Source organism: Myxocyprinus asiaticus, chromosome 14 (genome assembly GCF_019703515.2).
Source record: "Myxocyprinus asiaticus isolate MX2 ecotype Aquarium Trade chromosome 14, UBuf_Myxa_2, whole genome shotgun sequence".
Lineage (NCBI taxonomy): Eukaryota > Metazoa > Chordata > Actinopteri > Cypriniformes > Catostomidae > Myxocyprinus > Myxocyprinus asiaticus.
In genome coordinates, this window is record NC_059357.1 from 28,340,330 (window position 1) to 28,361,402 (window position 21,073).

Consider the following 21,073-nt stretch of genomic DNA (forward strand, 5'->3'; position numbering starts at 1 on the left):
CTGTAGAGGGTGAAATGCCCAAACTCCATCCAATTTGTCTTTGGGGAACACTGTTCTCAAAGTGCTGGATTATTTGCTGAAGCATCTGCTGGCAATTTGACAAGTCTCAAATGATCCTCGCTCTTGAAGGACTAGGCTGTTTTTGGAGGCTCACCTGTTTAACATCTCCGGTTTCATATCACTTTGTTATTTTAACTCGTGAAATTTTTATTAGTCTTAAATTGCTCCTGTCTCAACTTTTTTGGATTGTGTTGCAATCATCTGATTTTAAATAACTGTACATAAAATAAATTAAAAAAAAAGAAATTCACAAGGTAAAGCATCATATAATGTGTAGTTGTAGTGTTTTCAATTTAGCAAAGGGTGAATATAATTTACAAATCACTACTTTTTGTTTTTATTAGCATTTTTCATACTGTCCCAACTTTTTGGGAATTAGGGTTGTACAATAGAGCACAACAGTGCATGCCCACTTTCAGCCTTCTTGCATCCGGAAGTGTTTTTCCCATTCATTTTTTCCACTGGGATTTCATAAAAGTCTTCATAAAAAGTTCTAAGCCATGAGACAAACCAACAAGGTCCAATGTGAATGACAAGATTATAAGCTTCAATTTGAAGAAAAACGCATCTGAAAATCAGACAAAAAGACAAGCGTACATGACTTATCATTTTTAATGAGGGAATGAACTACAATCCCATGATGAACTTCAATTTTATTGAAGTGGTGCAGTTTCAGCTTTGAGAGATTTTGTTGGTATTCGACTTAGACAGTTTTTATGGTTAGCTGATCTCAGAATATTTCCCTAGTTGTAAATGGCTAATTATGTACTGTATGTATGCATGTATATATTTATTTATTCATTTATAGCAGTTTACCACCACACTTTTGCTGAGCAGACTAGGCCCTAATGGAATCGAATAAACTAGACAAAGATAAAATGGATAAAATGTATTTTATTTTTAAATGTATTTAAAAATAAAAATGTATTTTAAATGTATTTAAATGTATACTAGATAAAATGGAAATTAATTCAGTTCATGATTATGATTCATTTTAGAAATGTTATTCAGATTTGTATTAGTTTGGGAACCAATGTCTGTCCTTAAATTCTGGCAAAAACAAGATCTTTAACCATTGTTGGTTACAGTTGACAGTGGGTTACACTAGTATTATAAGGGTATGTTTACGATGTACTAAAATGGAAAAAATTTTCCTTTGCATTTTTGAAAAGTTTCGCGTACAGACGACAACATTGTCAAAATGATCCCCGTTCACACGAATCTGCAAAAACGACTAAAAAATGCATGCCAGGCCAGTAGTTGGCAATGTCACTTTGTAAAGAAACACTACGCGCCTGCGCACATAAGCATTCTTCCACAGAGCGGCGAATACTAACAATGAAGATGCAGATTGCTGGTCATAGTAGTGATGCAGTAAATCTACACTTTGCTGGAGAAGCGTCAATAAACTCATAATCTTGAGCAGCACAAACACAGTCCTGTAGTCCGCCATTGTAGTTTTGTTTGTCTCACGCGTTGTTTTGAAGTACTTGCGTGCATGCCCATAGACTGAACATGTAATACACGTGCGCATGACGTCATCGTTTTCACAAATTCGCATTTTTGTATGTTTACACAGAGACGATGATGGCATAGTTTTTAAAAACATGCACTTTGAAACCCATTTTCAAAAGTTTGCGTTTTCAGGCCCCAAAATGCCGTTGTCATGTAAACAAAAAGCCAAAACGCATAAAATGTTTTCTGGTTTTAGTTGAAAACGTTGTAAATGGCCCCGTTAACTTTAGTGGGGGTCCTGTCCTCAATATACTGTGATCACTGGTACGCCAGCAACAGCGAGAAAGGAGTAGACTATTTTATTTATGTAAATTACGCACCTGCATTGCGGTCTACATCTTGATGTAAACCTTCCTCATGATGACGCAGCAAGTTTTCATGAGCTGAATGGGAGGCTAAACAAAAAGTTAAAATGTGGACTATACCCAACAGACTCGTGCAGCGCATGCAAGCCATTCGCACATCACGAGCCTGCAGCGCTTCACTTTCGGTTAATCGCCCGAACGCACACGCTTTGCTTCGGTCAGGCTGCGCGGATTACAGCCTACATTCCGTGTTTTTTTTTTTATTTCAAAACTACACGTGATATAATAAGGAAAACACCACTATTAATCCTTGAGATTTCCAACCCAGCATACAGGCACACTGTCTCCATGGTCACTCTCAAAATGACATTAAATGATTAAAACATAAAACATAAACCCACATCGTGGGGTTCAGAAATCTTTTCAAGTCTATTCAAAATATAAATTAAACCTGGAAATGAAGTTTTAGGATTCTGCAGGTGCGATTCACTGAAAAGGGCTAAAAGGTTGTAGATCGGTTTGCGAATGGCTTGCACACGCAGCTTGAGTCTCGTCACACTTCAAAGGCTGCAAGAATGCAAACGCAGACGCGAGCGCTTAGCCAACGCGCAGTCCCGTTGTACATAAATGACGTGCGCTCTTGCGTTGCTCAGGCGGTTACGAACCTCAGACCACAAGAGGGCAATAGATTTTTTAGGCATGAAACGAGGAAAATGCTGCAATGACATAATATAAGAAATATTTAAGATTTCATTCCACACAATGGCGGCACAGCCATTGATCAGGAAAATAAATAATGGCACTCCATGTCAAAAAGGTTGCCGACCCCTGCTGTAGGCTATTATCACTGAAACAAATTCAGTGGAATCAAAAGTCATCATTCAAAAACACGCACTAATGTTCAAGCAATATATCATTATAGTGAAGTCTTTAACCCAGGAATGTTGTTCAGATCATCAAGGGGAAGAACCAACCATCTGAAAATAAATACATTTTTAGTTTTGTAAATAAAATAAAAATCAGGCACAATTCTGATTTGCCTAAAAAAAAAAAAAAAAAAAAAAAAACTTATTTCAAATATTTAAGCATAAGCCTACAGATAAAAAAAATAAATAAAATTTTTTAAAAGATCATGAGAAACATGTTATCCAAGTGTCAAAACTTGACTGGTAGTGTAAGTGTATAATTATAAGTCTTTATAATTATATACAGTATATATATATAAGTAAAAGTCAACAGTCAACATGATATCTGGTGAATGGAACATTATTTATCTTCGAAAGGGATGTCTCATCCTTAACCTAAATATCTATTCTTCTAAACTGCCTTAAGTGAGCTTAAGCCAAGACCTTATACAGTAGTTGTTTGTTCTCTCTTAGCTTGATCATTTCCTGCTCTAGGTCTGAATTTGTAAGACAGAGTGCAAAAAACCCACCACCTACCACTCACATATACCACATGTTCCTACAGAGATGAGCATAGAGTAACACAATGTAAACATTTTCTATAGCATTCAGTCAATGAATAAAATAGTGTATTGAATGTAGGCCATTATGTATAATGTTACTTTAATATACAGTGGTCCCAAAATGTATTTGGACACTTAAGCTACATTTTAAAAAAGTATGCTTGTCTTTGAACTATTTATAAAAAAAATAAAATAATAATAAATAAAAAAAAAAGAAAAATAGAAAGATAGCACAAGCAATCTTTTGAAATAGAACATGTCCCAAAATGAAGTTCAAATTCTAAAACAATAGGTATATTGTTTAAAAATAAAGAGAGTGTTTTAGGACACATTTGCTGTTGTCAAATATTAATGGAACATGTCCATAGTTAATATGATTAACAACAACTGTGATATTGCTGCCTTCACCTGCTATCGGAATTATCGTAAATTACAATTGGGTTACTAAGAGACATCTCTAGTGACAATCAAACACCTGCTAAGATAACGGGAGCGTTGCAGTTTTGTTTCCTTAAACGTCATCTTCCGAGCATCTGGCAATGGAATGCATTTATGGTTGGAGATTGACCATATCAAGAAGGAATATCCCACAGCAGATTTGAATGGAACGCAGCATAAGCCTGATACCTCAATTTCCAAGTTGGGAGGAGAGTACAGTTTCTGCAGTTAATGACAGGTTTTATTCATTTTTCTAAATACAGCTAATTGTTATGTTATAGGACAGGCAGGGCACTGTCATGTGCTTAGGCATAATCAAATAATAGAAATCTAACTGGTCATAAATTAGCTTAAACATTTTTAGTGGAGGTGAAAGTTTAAGTCACTTTCATGAAGCATCAAATGAACATAAAATTTCTTATGTGGTACTAGAGCCTATAAAAGGCACCTCTACACAACAGGGGGAAAAAAGGAACATTTATCATTGTTTCGTCACTGGCACTTTTAGTCATGGGGTTAACGCAACATTAACACAACACAACATGTTGAGCCCACTGAGGTCTGACTGAACTTAAATACTGTTAAAATGTTATAATCTAGGTATTCCCTATAATGGCATCTACAGACAGCTCTTAAAATGCAAATGTAATGCAAATAACAGCACATGGTTAGGCACTACATAAAGTCTCCCTCTGTATGCAGTCATTTCTGCCCATACTGTAGGTAGTTTGCTCAGACCTACCATGAGAATGTGACTTCCCACAGGCCACAAACTCTTGATAACAAACCTAACCCCAAACTGTCAAAGCATCTGCTACTTTTTATTTAGCACAAAAAAACAAAAAAAAAAACCTTGCACATTGCCATCTTTCACTCCATCATAAAACCCTTCCATTGTAGGCCATGTCCTTAATTTACCCATTTACTTTGCCCCAATACAATGTTTAAGAAAACCACACCATTGAGTACCGGTAGATACTGCCAGTTAGTCATAAAACTTGACAGCTTCCTCTGCTGCTTACAATTGATATCTATTTATTGGACAGATCCAATAATCTGATAAAATAGAGTTGGGGTACATTTCAATACTATAAGGATATTCGATAATCTTTCTAGAGTTGTAAAATTTTATGAGCAGTTATAATCTACCTTCCAAGAGGGATTGTTCAGCCAAAATTAATGTTGTAAAAAATGTTGTCATTATTTACTTACACTGATGTTGTACCAAACTCATTGACTTGTTAATGTGTGTTAGGCAGAACATTAGCCTCAGTCGCCATTCATGTTCATTGTTTGGGAAAGAGCAGCATCAACATTCTTCAGAATTTCTTTTTTGTTCCATGGAAGTCGGTCAGTCATATGGGTTTGGAGCAACAGGAAGGTGAGTAATCAATGACATTTTCATTTTGGGTGAACTAACCTTTTAACTTCACAACCCCTTCCCTTTCCTCCAAAACATCATTGCTCATTTATGATGAACCCCCCCCCCCCACTGTAGATTCAATCACTGTCAGTTGTAGATTTCATATGGTTTACCTTATTTTCTTGTTTATTTACATAGGTGCTTTTCTGTTGGCAATACAGTAAAAGGGGATCACAGGCAGTTAGCGTCCAATAAGCAATGAACTGATTAGAGGACAAATTAAAAGCAATGACAAAGCAGAACCAAGACAAACAAGCTCTCTCACCGTGTACTGCACCCATCAGTTGGTCAAAGTTTGTCAAAAGAAAGGAGAAACCGTTTCCATGGCAATAAAATGAGGATAAGATGAGACAACAGCCCTTTTTCATGTCCACTTTGGATTTTTATTATCTCATTTGATTTTTGCAGTTTTTCCTCTAAGAATCTTTATGTGTCCTTGATCGCTTTTGTTTTTCAGTCCTTTCTAAAACACTGAGAAAAAAGAAGAATTTCATCCTTTTTTTTTTTTTTTTTTTTTTTTTTTGTTGCAAAAGCGCCTCCCACTGGGCATGGAGGGTAAACATGTTATACTGTATAAGTTGAATCTAAGAATGTGAGTTGCACAATACTTTTGCATCAGGGTTCTGTGAGTGTTTCTCGTAGTTATATATGAGTGTGTTTGTGTGCGTGCACAATTATTAACAATTATAACAGATTAAGGTTCCTCATCTCTCATGATAGTAAATACAATGGCTTTAGGTCCATGCGCAGAGAGAAATAAGAAAAAAGTGAGGGAGAGAGAGAAATGAGAGAGGAAAGAGGATAAATCACATCCTCTCTCAGCCTGGCAGCAGTAGCGCAGGTCCAAAAGGTCATAGTTAAAATGTAAAAATGGGCGATGAATTCTCCTTCCTCAGTCTGGAAGTCCATTGGTAGCATCTGTCAGGTGGTCAGTGCGTGATGTCATAACTTGGTCACGCTGACATGCGAGATAGAGGTTACGGATGGTGGAATGGGTCACTGCAGTACCAAACCCACCTGGAAGATAACACAATTAGTTTAGCATTACATTCACCATCAGGTGTGAAGAATTAAACTGTGTAATTACCTGTATACAATTATTAGCTACTTTCTGTGAACTGTATATTGATCTCTGATAACTACATAACATGTTGGAAAAAGGCAAATTGTGAATCAGAGAAATTACGTTAAACCACAACTAAGCGCCTGCTTTGTATAGATCATTTCGACCAATATTTTTAACCAATATTTACACTTTTCCATGATGAAGTTAGACTTAGCCCAAAACAAATATAAAATCAAATCGTGAAAGACAAATTGTGCAAAGTCTCCAAAAGACTTAAAATTAAGTTCTTAAGAGCCTTAGACAGATGTACATTTTCAATAAAGGCTAAAAATTATTGTTATTATTATGGTGTCTAAAAGCAGAAAACAAATTAAAAATAGGTTCTGCATATCAGTTATCAGACACTTGATGAAAAATGAAAATTCTCTCGTGATTTACTCACCCTAATGCCATCCCAGATGTGTACGACTTTCTTTTTTCTGCTAAACAAAGTTTTTTTTTTTTTAATGTCTCCGCTCTGTTTGTTCATTCAATGCAAGTAAACGGTGACCACAACTTTGAAGCTCCAAAAAGCATATAAAGGCAGCATAAAAGTAATGCACACAACTCCAGTGGTTAAATACATGTCTTCTGATATGATAGGTGTGGGTGAGAAACAAATGAATATTTCACATTCTTCTTTTGTTTTTGGCAATTCACATTGTGCATATTGCCACCTTGTGGTTTGGGAGGAAAATTTATAGTAAAAAAAAAAAAAGAAAAAGACCTAAATATTGACCTCTTTCTCACCCACACCCATCATATAACTTCAGAAGATATGGATTTAACCACTGTAGTCTTTTGGTACTTTTATGCTGCCTATGTGCTTTTTGGAGCTGTCAAGTTCTGGTCACCATTCACTTGCATTGTATGGACCTACAGAGCTGAAATATTCTCCTAAAAATCTTTGTGTTCAGCAGAAAAAAATTAGTTACACATCTGGGATGGCATGAGGGTGAGTAAATGATGAGAATTTTTATTTTAGGGGGAACTATCCCTAATCAGTATTGTCACAAGAAAAACTATATTGGTCAATCCATGCTGCTTTGGGAGAGAAAGATCCCCAATTGCACTGTGGCCACCTATTGCATGAACTTAACAATGCCAATACTCACTCTAGCCTTCATAAAGAAATTCATTCAAAATCTGTACCTTTTCTGAGCCCATGCTGGGACATTTCCAATTGTAGAGGTAATACTGCAGGTTTCCATCTCCAATGCCAAACTTGAGCTTCTCCAAAAAAGTCTTATTCTCCATTAGGTCCAGTGCATTAAAGACATCAAATCCTTTCTACAGTGACAATGAGACAAGGAAAGATTACATAAATGTGCTGGTCTTAAATGCTACAAAAGGAGGGCATCCAACACATTCTTCTGAAGCACCTGTCCATTACACATTGTTCTTTCCAGTCTCATCTCTAATTAGTCTAAACAAAACTGGTTTGTCCAATAGTGCAAATTAATGTAATAGGTTCCTAGATTTCAGGGTAAAGGTACAAGACTTATCACTTGCTATTAACAGGCTTTCAGTGACTGACCGTCTTGGCGAGGATGAGAGCATCTCCCATCAGGTCCAGCAGGGGGGTGGTGGTGTGTACGTTATAAAAAGAGTAGGCTGCCTTCAGACTGCGGTGCACAGGATGGTTCATGATTGTGGACGGCAGCGTGTAGAAACTCAGGACATCGGTCACCTTCCCCTCAGGACTCTACAGCACATTCAAAGTCCATTAAATTAACCCAATATCCAACTTATCATGAAACCCTCTCAGAACCTACGAGGATCAATGTAGCCTATGAAGGTACCTTGTAGCCTATCAGTGCCAAAACAAAATAAAATACTGTTATTGTACCGGTAATGGAGTAAAAGTGTAAAACTTTTAAATATTTCAAAAATATTTTAAAACATTTTCTTTTGAAAATATTCATTACATTTTATCATTTAAAATATTTTTGCACTGTATTTTATTTTTTCATTTTTATTTAGCTATATTTTTGAATTGCAGGAAAAAATCTGAAATACATTTTATATAAACCATTTAAATTCTTTAAACTGGTTCACAAACTCCAGTTCCTCGTTAACATGAGACATTCACATCTACAGTATTGCATGAATGTAAGGAATATAATATCTTCACCTCACTACAGTATTATAGCTTTTAGGTGAGCAGTGTTGTTGCAGATTTTAATCAAGTTGATTTGACCTAACATTTGAGAAAATGCATGAAGGTTGAATTCTGAGGTTTATAATTATAGCTTTCAGTGTATTCTTGAGGCTTTTTAATTTTGTACCTCCACTACAAAGGTGTCGATGATGTTCTCCTGGGGCAGCAGCCAATGTTGAACTTCTTCTGGGCTCATGACAGGAACCAGGTTGAACTGACTCAGATACTCTTTCAGCAGACGGTGAACCGCTGGGATATCCTTCACAGTCATCGTCCTCAGACCTGGAGTTTTAGGAGCCTACAGGCAAACAGAGACAAGATATTATACAACAGATATACACTGCCATCCAAAAGTTTGGAATAATGTACAGATTTTGCTCTTATGGAAATAAACTTTTGGCCACCAGAAGGAAATAGAGAAGAAAGAAAGAAGCATATCCAGAAGAGCTAAAAGAGAAGAAAGGACATTTTAGAGCAATTGTCAAATAACAGAGGTTCAGAAAGGCAGATTGGCACACACCTCAGGCAGTCGATACAGCTTCATGGTGCGTTGCATAGTCATGTTCCGACTCAGGTGAGAAAACTTCACCTCAATTAGTTTTCGTGGATTCAGTGACCTGTGCCAGTACCTACGACAGAAACAGAAAGCAAGTAGAATGGCAATTAGCATGAAACAGGATACTGAAACTGGCTGGGGAATTGCAGCCAGGAAGTTGTCTAATTTTTTTGGGTATGATAGGTATACATATTTTTAATTCAATGCTATTGATAATGATTTAAAGAATGTAATAGCTAAAATAATACACAACATGATTATAAAATCATAAGCTTCACATTTCTGCCTTCAAACCCTTCAAAAATTGGCCTCCATTGACTTCCATTGTAACTGCCTCACTGTAACCTCGATTTGTTTTTTGCTGTTTTTAAAGAACAAAAGTGATGAGTTGAAATTTTTTTTGTGTGGTAATCAGCATTATGCCACAAAAACTGTCAATTGAGCTGAACTTGTATTGAACCCAGAATATTCCTTGAAAGCAGCACATAGATAGCATTGCCGCATGATAATCATTACTGTCCCCCTTTCTGGTGACACATGACAAATTATGGTCATTTGAGATTACTGAATAAGGCATTTTAAGAAACTGCAGGATCACTGCATTTTGTTTTTTTTTTTTTAAAGATTACACATTATAGTGTGCAAATGTCTCCAATAAAATGTTATGAGATTTGAAATCACCAAGCACCCCCTGGAGGAAATTTTGTTTTTTTGTCTCATATTAAACAGTAACATTTGCTAGCCAGTGGTACCTACACACATGTACACCAATAGCTCATTGTATTTGACTCTAAATGTACAGACATAATACATATTTTGAGAGGAAATCTGTGTCTTACCTGCAGGTGCTCACAGGTTTAGGCAGTACCACTCCTGCAGTGTACACAGCCTGAAAGATGCCCTCCAAGTTTACCCGTCTGGTGATCTCCCTGATAAGTACCGGAGCCACTCGCTTCGAGCGAAGTTTCTTATGCACGCACAGGAAATTTATCTCCACCATCTTCTTCTCTCTGGGAGGATCAAAGAGCAGTAGAAGTTTGATAGATAAATTTCACATGTATGTACTTGGTGCCTGTCTGCATAATGTGAGCAAAATATTAAATGGATGGATGATGGATTTCTAACTTACCAGTAAAATTAACAAGCATCTAAAGTGTATTTTTATATTTGGGTGCAATTTTGGGTTCCATAAATAGGTGATTGGTTTGCCTGATAAACTTTCAGATCCACTCTGATATCCTTCTGGATTCAGATTTTGGCACAAATTAAATAAAATCATTTAAACCTATATGTAGATAGGCTTAAGACTGCTTACATGTCATAGATGCGTACATTGGCTGGAATGGCACTGATGAAACCAACTAGCTTATGATTGGAGTTCACTCTTACTCCACAATGCCACTGAGGCAACCAACCTGGAGGACGCAAAGCCCTGGAAGCAGAATAGTGTGAAGAGAGAGAATGACAACTATGCTTCACTAGACATTTCCACATACATTCCATTTATTCCTTTTTGCAGGAAAATGTCTTCCTTTAAATTTTTAAGAGCAGTGGTTCTAAACACTACACATTTTGGATATTTCCCTAATCAAACACACCTGATTCAACTCATCAGCTTGTTAGTAGAGACTCCAAGACCTGAATTGGGAGTGCCAGAAAAGGGAGATATACAAAATGTGCAGTGTTGGGGGACCTCCAGGAAAACGGTTGGGAACCACTGCTTTAGAATTAAAATATTTTATCAACTACAGAGAGAAAAAAAAAAAAAATTACATTCTTGGATGTATTGCCTTACCAGAGCAGAAATTCAGGTGAGTAATCAAAACGAAACATGTTGTCATCGTCCTCCACATAGTTCTCGTTTAGGAGAGTGTACAACTCTTTCAACTTCAGAGAGAGAGACAAACAAAGAGAAATGAAATTATTAGAGACAATGTTATTTCCTGAAGTCTGGTATAAATTGATATGTCTAAGAGTCAGATATTTAGAAGTTTACGTGTCGTACCACTGCAGAGTTTCCCAGATCTAGAGCATCCCAGGTGAAGCCCTGTGGGAGGCTGTAGGGCTCCTCTCGAATGTTATCTTTATCCGGCTCAATGCAACCATGTGATGTCACCGTCTCTCCTATACAAATGAAACACAGCTTAGACATCAGACTCACAACATATTCACACAAGTTCACAAAAATCTTTTCAGCAAAGGTTGACCGAAATAGGTTTTTGAATGGCCAGTGCCGAAATCCAGAGAGCAGACTTGCCGATGGGCCAATATAATACCGATACAGTGCCTGTTGAACATTCCTCACACCCCTTTGGAATAGTTACGTTTTCAAATCAAAACCCATTAAAAAGTTTTTTTCCAGCTTTATTTGACAAATTTTGCTTTCCAAAATTCAAGTAATAAAAAAAAAATTAAAAAAAGGCAACAGTTCCAAAAATGTATAAATGATAAAAAACTAGATTAAAGGCATATGTCTCTACTAGCTTCGCTCACCTAGATTAGATAATATTTTCCCATTCCTTTCAGAACTGTACGAGTTCAGTCAAATTGCAGGGTGAGCAGTGATGGACTGCTCTCTTCAAGTCCATCCACAGGTTTTCTATTGGATTTAGGTCAGAGCTCTGACTCGGCAACTCAAGCACATTGACCTTCCCATTGTATTGTTTATTGGCGGTGTGTTTAGGGTCATCATCGTGCTGAAATGTTAACCCTCTGCCCATCTTCAGTTGTCGAGCAGAGAGCCACAATTTTTCCTCAAGAATTAGTGTACAAATATTCCCCAATCTAGGTTGGGAAGGCCCCTCTCCATCTCCAACTGCGGGTTATGTTCCCAGCTCGGAAAACTGGATGGGATGGTAATGTTTTAGATGAGCTTTTAGGTTAGTTGTATTGCCACTTTTCGTTGCCACTGTTTTTAAACAAAGTCGACAACCTTGCTATTCTAGTTTTTCTTATTTTATAAATTCTTGGAACAGTCGGCTTTTTTTTTTCATTACTTGAATGTTGTAATATTGATTTCAGGCTGTAAGACAAAAAAGTGACTATTCCAAAGGGGTATGATTATTTTCCATAGGCACTGTATATCACATAATTTAATACAGTATAATAGTAAAAGGCATACACCAATCAGCCACAACATTAAAACCACCTGCCTAATATTGTGTAGGTCCCCCTTGTGCCGTCAAAACAGCGCCAACCCGCATCTCAGAATAGCATTCTGAGATGTTATTCTTCTCACCACAATTTTACAGAGCGGTTATCTGAGTTACCGTAGACTTTGTCAGTTTGAACCAGTCTGGCCATTCTCTGTTGACCTCTCTCATAAACAAGGTATTTCCGTCCACAGAACTGCCGCTCACTGAATGTTTTTGGCACCATTCTGAGTAAATTCTAGAGACTGTTGTGCGAGAAAATCCTAGGAGATCAGCAGCTATAGAAATACTCAAAACAGCCCATCTGGCACCAACAATCATTTGTAAGTCAGAGGGACACAGTTTTGATCCAGGCAAACAAAAACAAAACAAAAAACACTTCAAAGCTCTTCACAGGAAGAAAACACTGGAATTTTTGTGAGGTTTGTGAATTAAATCTGTTTAAAAGAGATTTCCACATATTTGCAGACAGTTATGATAGAATTTTTATTGATGTTTGCCTTTTTATCATAAGACAGGTAACAGTTACGGTCTATTATTGTGGTAACACGATGGCACATAACAACAAAATGAACTGTGATTGGTCATTAAAAAGTCTCTGACGGCTCCTTCACATGCAATCAGGCGATTCTCGGCACCATCGCCGCTTAAGAAACTAAATGGCTAAACAGCTGATACAGTATTTTAAAAATATCAGATATCAGCCAATTTATTGGCCTTGGGCGATATATTGGTCAACCACTACTTTTCAGTTTTATTTCAGTTTAACACTACACAATACAGATACAGTTGTAGGAATAAATAGAATAAAAGTGAATTATTATAAATATGGCGTCAAAGACACCAGCTCTTAGCCGCTGGGTAAGCCATGTCACAGAGCATCAATGCTGAATAAATCTTTGTTGTTGAATAAATAACATGCCAGCTGCTTTGAACAGATCTGAGACCTAGTGACCCAGTGAAAGGAGTGCCTTTGCCATACAAACAATATCCAAAACCAACAGTTTAAACCCTCCCTTAGGTATGAACACCTCAAAGAAACACCTCTCAAGACATATATAAGCAGCTCAAAATAAACGCATTGCAAAATTAAAATCCTAATTTTATTGTGGTTTACCATTGTAATTCTCATTAAAAAGACTTAAACGGGGGCCTGGGTAGCTCAGCAAGTAAAGACGCTGACTACCACACCTGGAGTCGCAAGTTCGAATCCAGGGTGTGCTGAGTGACTCCAGTCATGCTTCCTAAGCAACCAATCGGCCTGGTTGCTAGGGTGGGTAGAGTCACGTTGGGTTAACCTTCTCATGGTCACTATAATGTGGTTCTCGCTCTCGGTGGGGCGCATGGTGAGTTGTGTGTGGATGCCGCGGAGAATAGCGTGAAGCCTCCACACGCGCTAGGTCTCCACGGTAACGTGCTCAACAAGCCACGTGATAAGATGCACGGACTGACGGTCTCAGATGCGAAGGCAACTGAGATACGTCCTCCACCAGCCGGATAGAGCTGAGTCACTACGTAACCACGAGGACTTAGAGTGCATTGGAAACTGGGCATTCCAAATTGGGGAGAAAATCAACAACAAAAAAAAGACTTAAACATTTTTGGATGTAACAGAATGCAAGTGACTGCAGAAAATATTGGTGTAAATGATCAATACCAAGTTTAGGAACAGGCTGGGTGTCCCAGAACTGGTAACTGCGATGTGTGGCCTCCTCCAAGGTTTTAGCTGGACCCTGTCCCACTGAGAACAGCTCGATGGCCTTCTGAATCTCCTGTAACTTATCTGCAGGGAGGGAGTTTGCCTAAGAGAGAGAAAGAGACATGAAAATGGAACAATGAGGATGTAATTTAATGCTTAGTGATGGTGTCAGATGCTTATACCATGGTATTACCATGGTACGTGTCTGGAATTGTCTCCAAAAAACAAATTTTTGAGAGTGAATTCAGTCCTTGTTTTGACAGATCTAGTGTAATGTTACTTTAGACACACACTCACTGTGGCCAGTGGATCTGGTACTGTATCTTTGCCACCGGACTTTGTCCGGACCTTGTTCTTTTTCTTCTTCTTGGCACCTGGGTTGCCCTTCTCCCTGCGGGTCATATGAACTCAATTGACACAGACAGCTATACAGTGAGGCAATGTCCACTTAGCAGTAACTGTATGCAATTCAGGTGAAAGGTCAACAGACTTCATCTCAATGGAGCAGTGGTTATTTCTGATGCAATCAGTGTTATTTTTATGTTAAGAACCTCAGATTTGGAATTCAGTTAACATATGAACAGGAATTCTCTCTGAATTTGGCAGAGACACATAAGAGAAATGGTTCAAAGTTTCTTTTACCTCCAATATACAAGTTAACTAGGCCAACCTTAACATGAAAGGACTAGCCTAAATTAAATTCAGTTCCATTTTATTTGTATCGTGCTTGTTTTTCACAACATATTTTGTTCTAATGCAGTTTCACAGAGAATAAGGGATGTCCCAATACCATTTTCTTTTGAGAATGAGTAAGAGTGCCGATGCTTCCTTTTCGGTACTTGCCGATTCCGATACTTGTTTTTTTGTAAAATAAAAAAAATCTGGATTCCGTATCAACAGTTTAAATTTTTTCAACAAAATGGTGTCTAAATTCATAATTCATTCAAACTTTAACCAAATGAAAACAGAACAATTAATTTTCAACATAACTGTATAATTTGTTTTATCAAATAAAATGCTTTTACAGAACCTCACAGACCAAACCAAACTGCAAAAAAAATAAATAAATAAAATGTGCTGCATGACAGAACATCACAGTTTTGTGATATTGCTTTAATAGAATATAATTACTATTGATTTAGTATTTTTTTAATTATTATTATTATTATTAGTAGTAGTAGTAGTAGTAGTAGTAGTAGTAGTATTACAGTGAATATTCTAATATATCTCTGTCATACTTTTTACCATTTAAATTGAGCTAAATAAACCAGGTCGTTATGATTATTAAACAGCAAAAGGCTGCTATTTAATTAAATAAATACGTAGTCTATATGTACCTTGTGCTAAAAAGTGAATTAGCGCCCTGCTCTCTGTTATCTGCTACAAACAGACCACGCAATACAAATGATTGTGTTTTCCATGTATGAGACAAGGAGCTCTAAAAGGTATGAGCAGCCGGTGTCGGCTCCACACATTCACTTTGATGCACGCAACACATGCAAACTATATATTTATTTAATTTAATCACAGCTATTGTGGTTTAATCACACTAGGACATAATGTGATTTTAATTTGTGCACTTAAATCTACACTATGTAACTTTTTTGTTAAAAAATAACAATGTTATTAATGAGACAGTGCAAACCATGTCTTTACCCAAATACACTTTGATAAACCTATAATAATGATATATATTTTAGAGCTGTCAGGACGGATTTCGCGGGAAATTGCGTACATACGACATTCGCCCGTGCATGTTAACGTCATACCCATACACAGAGAAAATAAGATCCGGCTACTGTAGCGTGTGTATGGGAGTAGCGTGAACCTGAAAGTTTGTTGTCACAACGAATGAGGAAAATTGACCATGGATCATTCAAAGAAACCCCGAACAGAGCAGAGTCTACAAGCAAAAAGGGAAAGTGGCAGAGTCCGTAATAAAACATGAATCAACATCGGCTTGGCTTTTCAGAGGTGGCAACAACTCGGAGATCTGAAAGGATTTAAAAGAGACCCAGAGATGGCTTTTTTCTTACTCAACAGGTAAGATATTTTATTGATATGGTTTATGTATAATTGTTTAATCACACACACACACACACGTCTGTGTGTGTGTACTGAAATACAATATACTGTAATCAGTGCAGAACTTTTCACTTGCTAGCACACGTGTGTATTTTTCTTTATAACGGCAATCATTTATATAAATAAATCCTTTAGTCCAAGGCTTCCCAAGGACATGTGAGTCTTGAAATGATGTTGACCACTGGTTAGTAACAATGACAATCTATAAATTAGTTACTACCGTGGTCTATTTGGCCAGAATATCCTGCAGTTATAAAAACTTTACAACGTTTGACCTTATCAGACTAGCAATCGTTATGTCTAATGTTAACGAACGCTGCCTAACTTTTGTACGTCATTTATTTCAAAACATCAATGTTTCCAATAAGTCAAAACAACAGCATGGCACTTATCTGCTCAGATAACATGTTTTCGGATATCCATCTTTTCCTTTTATTCGTTATTTATTTGTCCATTCGCTCTGATAAGATGTCCTGTATTCATGTGTACACCGGTGCATCGAACCACATTCATCCGTGCAGAGGAGCAGAGCCGAAGCACAACCAAAACAATGTTCTTCCGCAAGACGCGTGCAGTTTATTTTTTAACCGCTAGAATGCCAAACGTTACATAGTGTAGCTTTAATGTTTACAGAATGGCATTCGTATGTCAGATGGTATCGGAAAATTTTTACGAGCACGAATACAAGTACATGAGCACGGTATCGGACCAAATTCAGATTCACATCCCTACAAAGGATACTGCTTTTATTTTAATTGAATTTAACAAAAATATACATCTTTGTCTTGGATGATACAAACTAAATTTAACATGTATTCTTTCCCCCGATTCCATTAATAATGAATATTTTTAAAGGTAATGACAAGAAACAGGAGCCAAGCCCCATACCAGAGTAGTAACTAAAGTTTAATGCACCAAGGTAGGGCTAACTGGAATCGGTGCAGCATACTTAAAGACAGACGCACACACAATCCTTTTAATGTCCACGGGGGGAGAGAGGTGAGAGCACTGAGCTACATTTGTTAAAGGGGGACAGATGGCCTATCACATGACCTGCAGAATAGAAATTTGTGTTTTGTGTGTTTGAGGGGATGTGGGCCATACCATAACACAAAGACTTTCAGACAAACAACCCCCCCGCGATTATGATCTTGGACAGGCAACCATCCGTGTTAGAGGGACGAAGCAAAGATGCTCTTCAAAATGCTCAAAATTTTACACTGTATATGACACTATTAAGCTTCGTATTGCTTAAATACAAAGCTGCATTGTGAAACATCGTCATAACATAACGGACAATTGTGTAGAAGATGAGTGTGTTGTATGCGTTACTTCATTATGTTTTGAAGCCTGGAATGGACTAAAGCAGGGTTGCAAAATCATTTGGTGTGAGACACACACACGCTTTCCGGCTCTGTCTCTATCATCATCAGTCTTCTCTCGCTCCTACCCCACAAACTGACCTAACCATGGTAATGAGGATGGTCTTATTAAATGCCACTGTTTACTATGGTAAACTCTGACAAGGGCAAGTACAATGAAAAAAGATTTAAAGTCTGGGCCTCCATGAATTATGGACCAAGTTTTCCTCCTGTTCTCATGATGTCGATATCCAGCAAATTGGCAATGTTTGCCTTCAGATATTTCAAGAGTTGACTTGAATCGTTAAGCCTGATGAAAGGAAAACAACATTTTCACTAGAAGCACAGTTCCAACTCAGTAAAGTGGATAACTCATATGTACAGTCAGAACATTATAAGTTGCCCTAAAGAAATAAAGTGCTAATTAGGGCTGCACGATTCATCGAAAAAATAAACGAGATTACAATTATGGCTGCAACAATTAACCAATTGTTAAAAGTGTTAATTACAGCATCCCATTTGAGTCTACTCCCATTGCATTTTCTATTTGTACATTTTCTATTTACAACATGTTTTTGGTCCATTTCATGCAATTAAAAGTAATAAAGCATTTCAGGAACACAGTCCTCAGGATGTGAAGCCTACATAAAGACTATGGCAAGTAGTTGCCCCACATAAAATAAGTATTTTATTTATTTATATTAATCAAAATAAATAATCGCAATTACAATATCAAGGGAAATAATTGACAATTATTATTTTTATGATCGTGCAGCCCTAGTGCTGATTAAATTATGTAGCTTGATTATAATAGAATAGTTAGATTTCACAAACCACAAACAAAACAAAAATAAAATAAAATCATCGTCAAATTCAAAAGGTTCCATCAAACTAACTCCCATATAGCCAAAGTTAACATGCAACTAATTTATTTAGTTAATTATGAAATAACTGCAATTATGTAATCAACCAACTTCAAACGTGTGGACGACCATTTACGATAAGAACCACTGAAGACCATTTTAGACCCAGGAAAACTTCCCTTACGAAAATCAAGAGTTCATGGCAAATTTGCCGCAAACTTGCCACAGATTCGCCACTGATCATTTTCACACGCAAATGTGGCAAATTGTCCATTGTTGCCAAAGGTTTGCCGGAGGTTCACCACTACCGGCTAAGAGCTGCAAACTTCAGGCAAACATTTGTGGCGAATCAAAAGCTAATTTTCATGTGAAAATAACAAGCTAGTAAGTTTGCGGCTAGTTTAGATTTTTTTGTAAGGGTTTTGTTGTGACTACATGTCTTTTGAAATTGTCAATACAAGGTTAATTGGTTAAGCATGCCCAAAACAAAATTCTTTATTTTCATTGTAGGGTTTGATGTTACAAATTTAAGGTGTTAGGCCTACTAATTCAAATAATGTGTGTGTGATTGATTCAGCCCATGTCCCAAAATCTCACTCCAACCATGTAGCCAAAGTTGGCAACCCTGACTAAATAACTTGATGGACATTTAAATACATTACAGATGACAAATCTCTTGAAATATACATTTTTTAATTTGTATACAAAACACTGGTGAACTCCCACAACACAGCTTGCTATGATATTATTAACACCTGCATCTTTTTGACTGTATGTAGTTTGAACAGCTGGCTGGCTGTCTGGTGCGGTCACAACCTTGAGCTGAACACGCTCAAAACAGTGGAGATGATAGTGGACTTCAGGAGAAATCCCTCCACATTCCGATTCTGATGTATGCATATTATAAAGTGTGTAGATTGTGTCTGGCTCCTGTAGCACTGTTTTTTATTCTATCTACCCATGCATCCATCTATCTCTGTCTGTCTGGTAAATGAATACGTAAAACTATAAAGTGGATATATTTTTGACGTAATTTTCTTTAAACATCAGTAAATCGTCACATAAATTAAGCGAATCCTGACAGGAGTGGCGGTGTATTCATGGTACATCCTCTCTGGCACACTTCCATTACTTCATTAGGATAAATACAATTAATTATCTTGCTCTCTCCTGACTAATTCGACCGAGATGTGACTCTGCACATGACAGGATTAGAGGCTGGTTAGTGGGGGAAAGTGTTTAACTGTGATAACAGAGGAGCTCTATGTACTGAAAATTAAACCCAGGCACCATCGATGAGTCCGAGAGTAAACCATGAGGAAAACAGGGTGATAAAAACCATAACCTATACTCTTGTTGCAACTATCAGCAGTCAAGCTAACTAGATCACGTCAGTGACAGGAAATCTAGTCAACAAAATGGCCAATAATCATAAAGGGGGATAAAGGCCTGCTGAACAGCTTTGAAAGCGGTTTTTACTAATTTTGGTACCGATGTATAAAAACGTGTTACATTCATGATGAGTTATTTAACACGTGGTAGTTTATTCCTTAATCTAACCCGGCATAAAGTGAGGCTGTTAAACACTTCACGTACATGCCCATAATCCCAGAGAACTAGTGGCCATATGGATCCGTCCTCTTTTTGATTGACGCCGTCTGAACCAATCATTTAAGAGATCTGCACGTCAATCAACCCAATGAGCCAATGGTGTGACGCCAGCGGGCGGTTATCTATGCTGCTGTTAGCGTGCCTCAACCTTGCCGAACAAGGGCCATGTCTTTCAGGGCCTAGAGGAAGAGTATTTAACGTTTACAACCTAACAACAAAACACATGCACGCTCACCCGTCATCAGAGTGATGCTCTTCATTTTCACAATTCCTGCAATGTCCGTGGTCGTCTTCTACCTCGGTTTCTTTCTTCAGCTTCGGTGCTGTCTCATTCACATCCGCCATCTTTAACCAGGAAGTGAGAATCTCGCCTTGCGACATCACACCCCGCAAAACTATTGGTGCACTGCCGCAAAGCCCGATGCTCTCTGTAGTTCTTTCATAGTTTATCCCTGACCGTTTTCAGAATTAACTTCACTTCAATATGGTTTAATACCAGTATTATTAGACATGTTTTAAATTTCACTGTTTGATGGATTTGTTGACCATGTGATGGCTGTGATATTTAATATGTGGTGGAAATGTGTTAGTCTGTCTGAATATATATATAAATTATGTTGTAACAGCTAATATAATGTCATAAAGAGCACAATCGCTCACGAGTGGGACCGAGTACAAAGCAATTTTAACAAAAGTTATTTTAGAAATCTAATTCTTAGGGGCCGCTTAGGCTGAACACATTCTTGCGCTACAAAGTGCTAGATGCAGGACAACGCATAACCTATGTGTCTAGAGACATGCTTTTAAAATTGTAAAAGTCTTACTTTGTACCTGACACGAAGTCTAAAAATGTTACGCTCCTGCGCAAGACGCTGAAAAAAATAGCATCTATCCAGCACGTTTATATAGAAAAACAATGGGAAAAGAGCACAGATGGGCACAAAATATGCATTCGGTGTGGACTACCCCTTACTTTCTACTCACTTTTAAATGTTCAACTCTTTATCCGAACAGTCAATCCTAAGTGAAAATTTTAAGGTTATGAAAGCATTGGAAGCTTTCTAGGTACTGTTTTAGGTACAAAGTCGTCATGGGTGGTGCCCTTGTTTTGGGTACATATTTGTACACTTAAGGAGACAAAAAGGTATGATTTTTTGTTTTTTTGTTTGTTTGTTTTTTCCTTCAGAGGAACAAAACATATAAATGCATGTACAAAATAGGTTCCCCAAAACGAGCTATACATTTTAACTAGAGGTAAAAAAAAAAAAAAA

At 37.3% G+C, this 21,073-nt stretch overlaps 1 protein-coding gene across 1 annotated transcript; it reads right to left on the reverse strand.

The window, feature by feature from the left end:
- Positions 1 to 5,569: 5,569 nt before the first annotated feature.
- On the reverse strand, positions 5,570 to 20,161 carry LOC127451708 (glycylpeptide N-tetradecanoyltransferase 1-like). The gene is made up of 12 exons (XM_051716599.1): positions 20,038 to 20,161; positions 14,180 to 14,273; positions 13,841 to 13,985; positions 11,037 to 11,155; positions 10,827 to 10,918; positions 10,347 to 10,463; positions 9,871 to 10,041; positions 8,996 to 9,104; positions 8,603 to 8,773; positions 7,852 to 8,019; positions 7,467 to 7,604; positions 5,570 to 6,226 (listed from the first exon to the last, which is right to left on the reverse strand). Exons 1-12 carry the CDS (start codon positions 20,145 to 20,147, stop codon positions 6,206 to 6,208), a joined length of 1,455 nt encoding a protein of 484 aa, XP_051572559.1. The 5' UTR covers positions 20,148 to 20,161; the 3' UTR covers positions 5,570 to 6,205.
- Between the last annotated feature and the right edge of the window lie 912 nt (positions 20,162 to 21,073).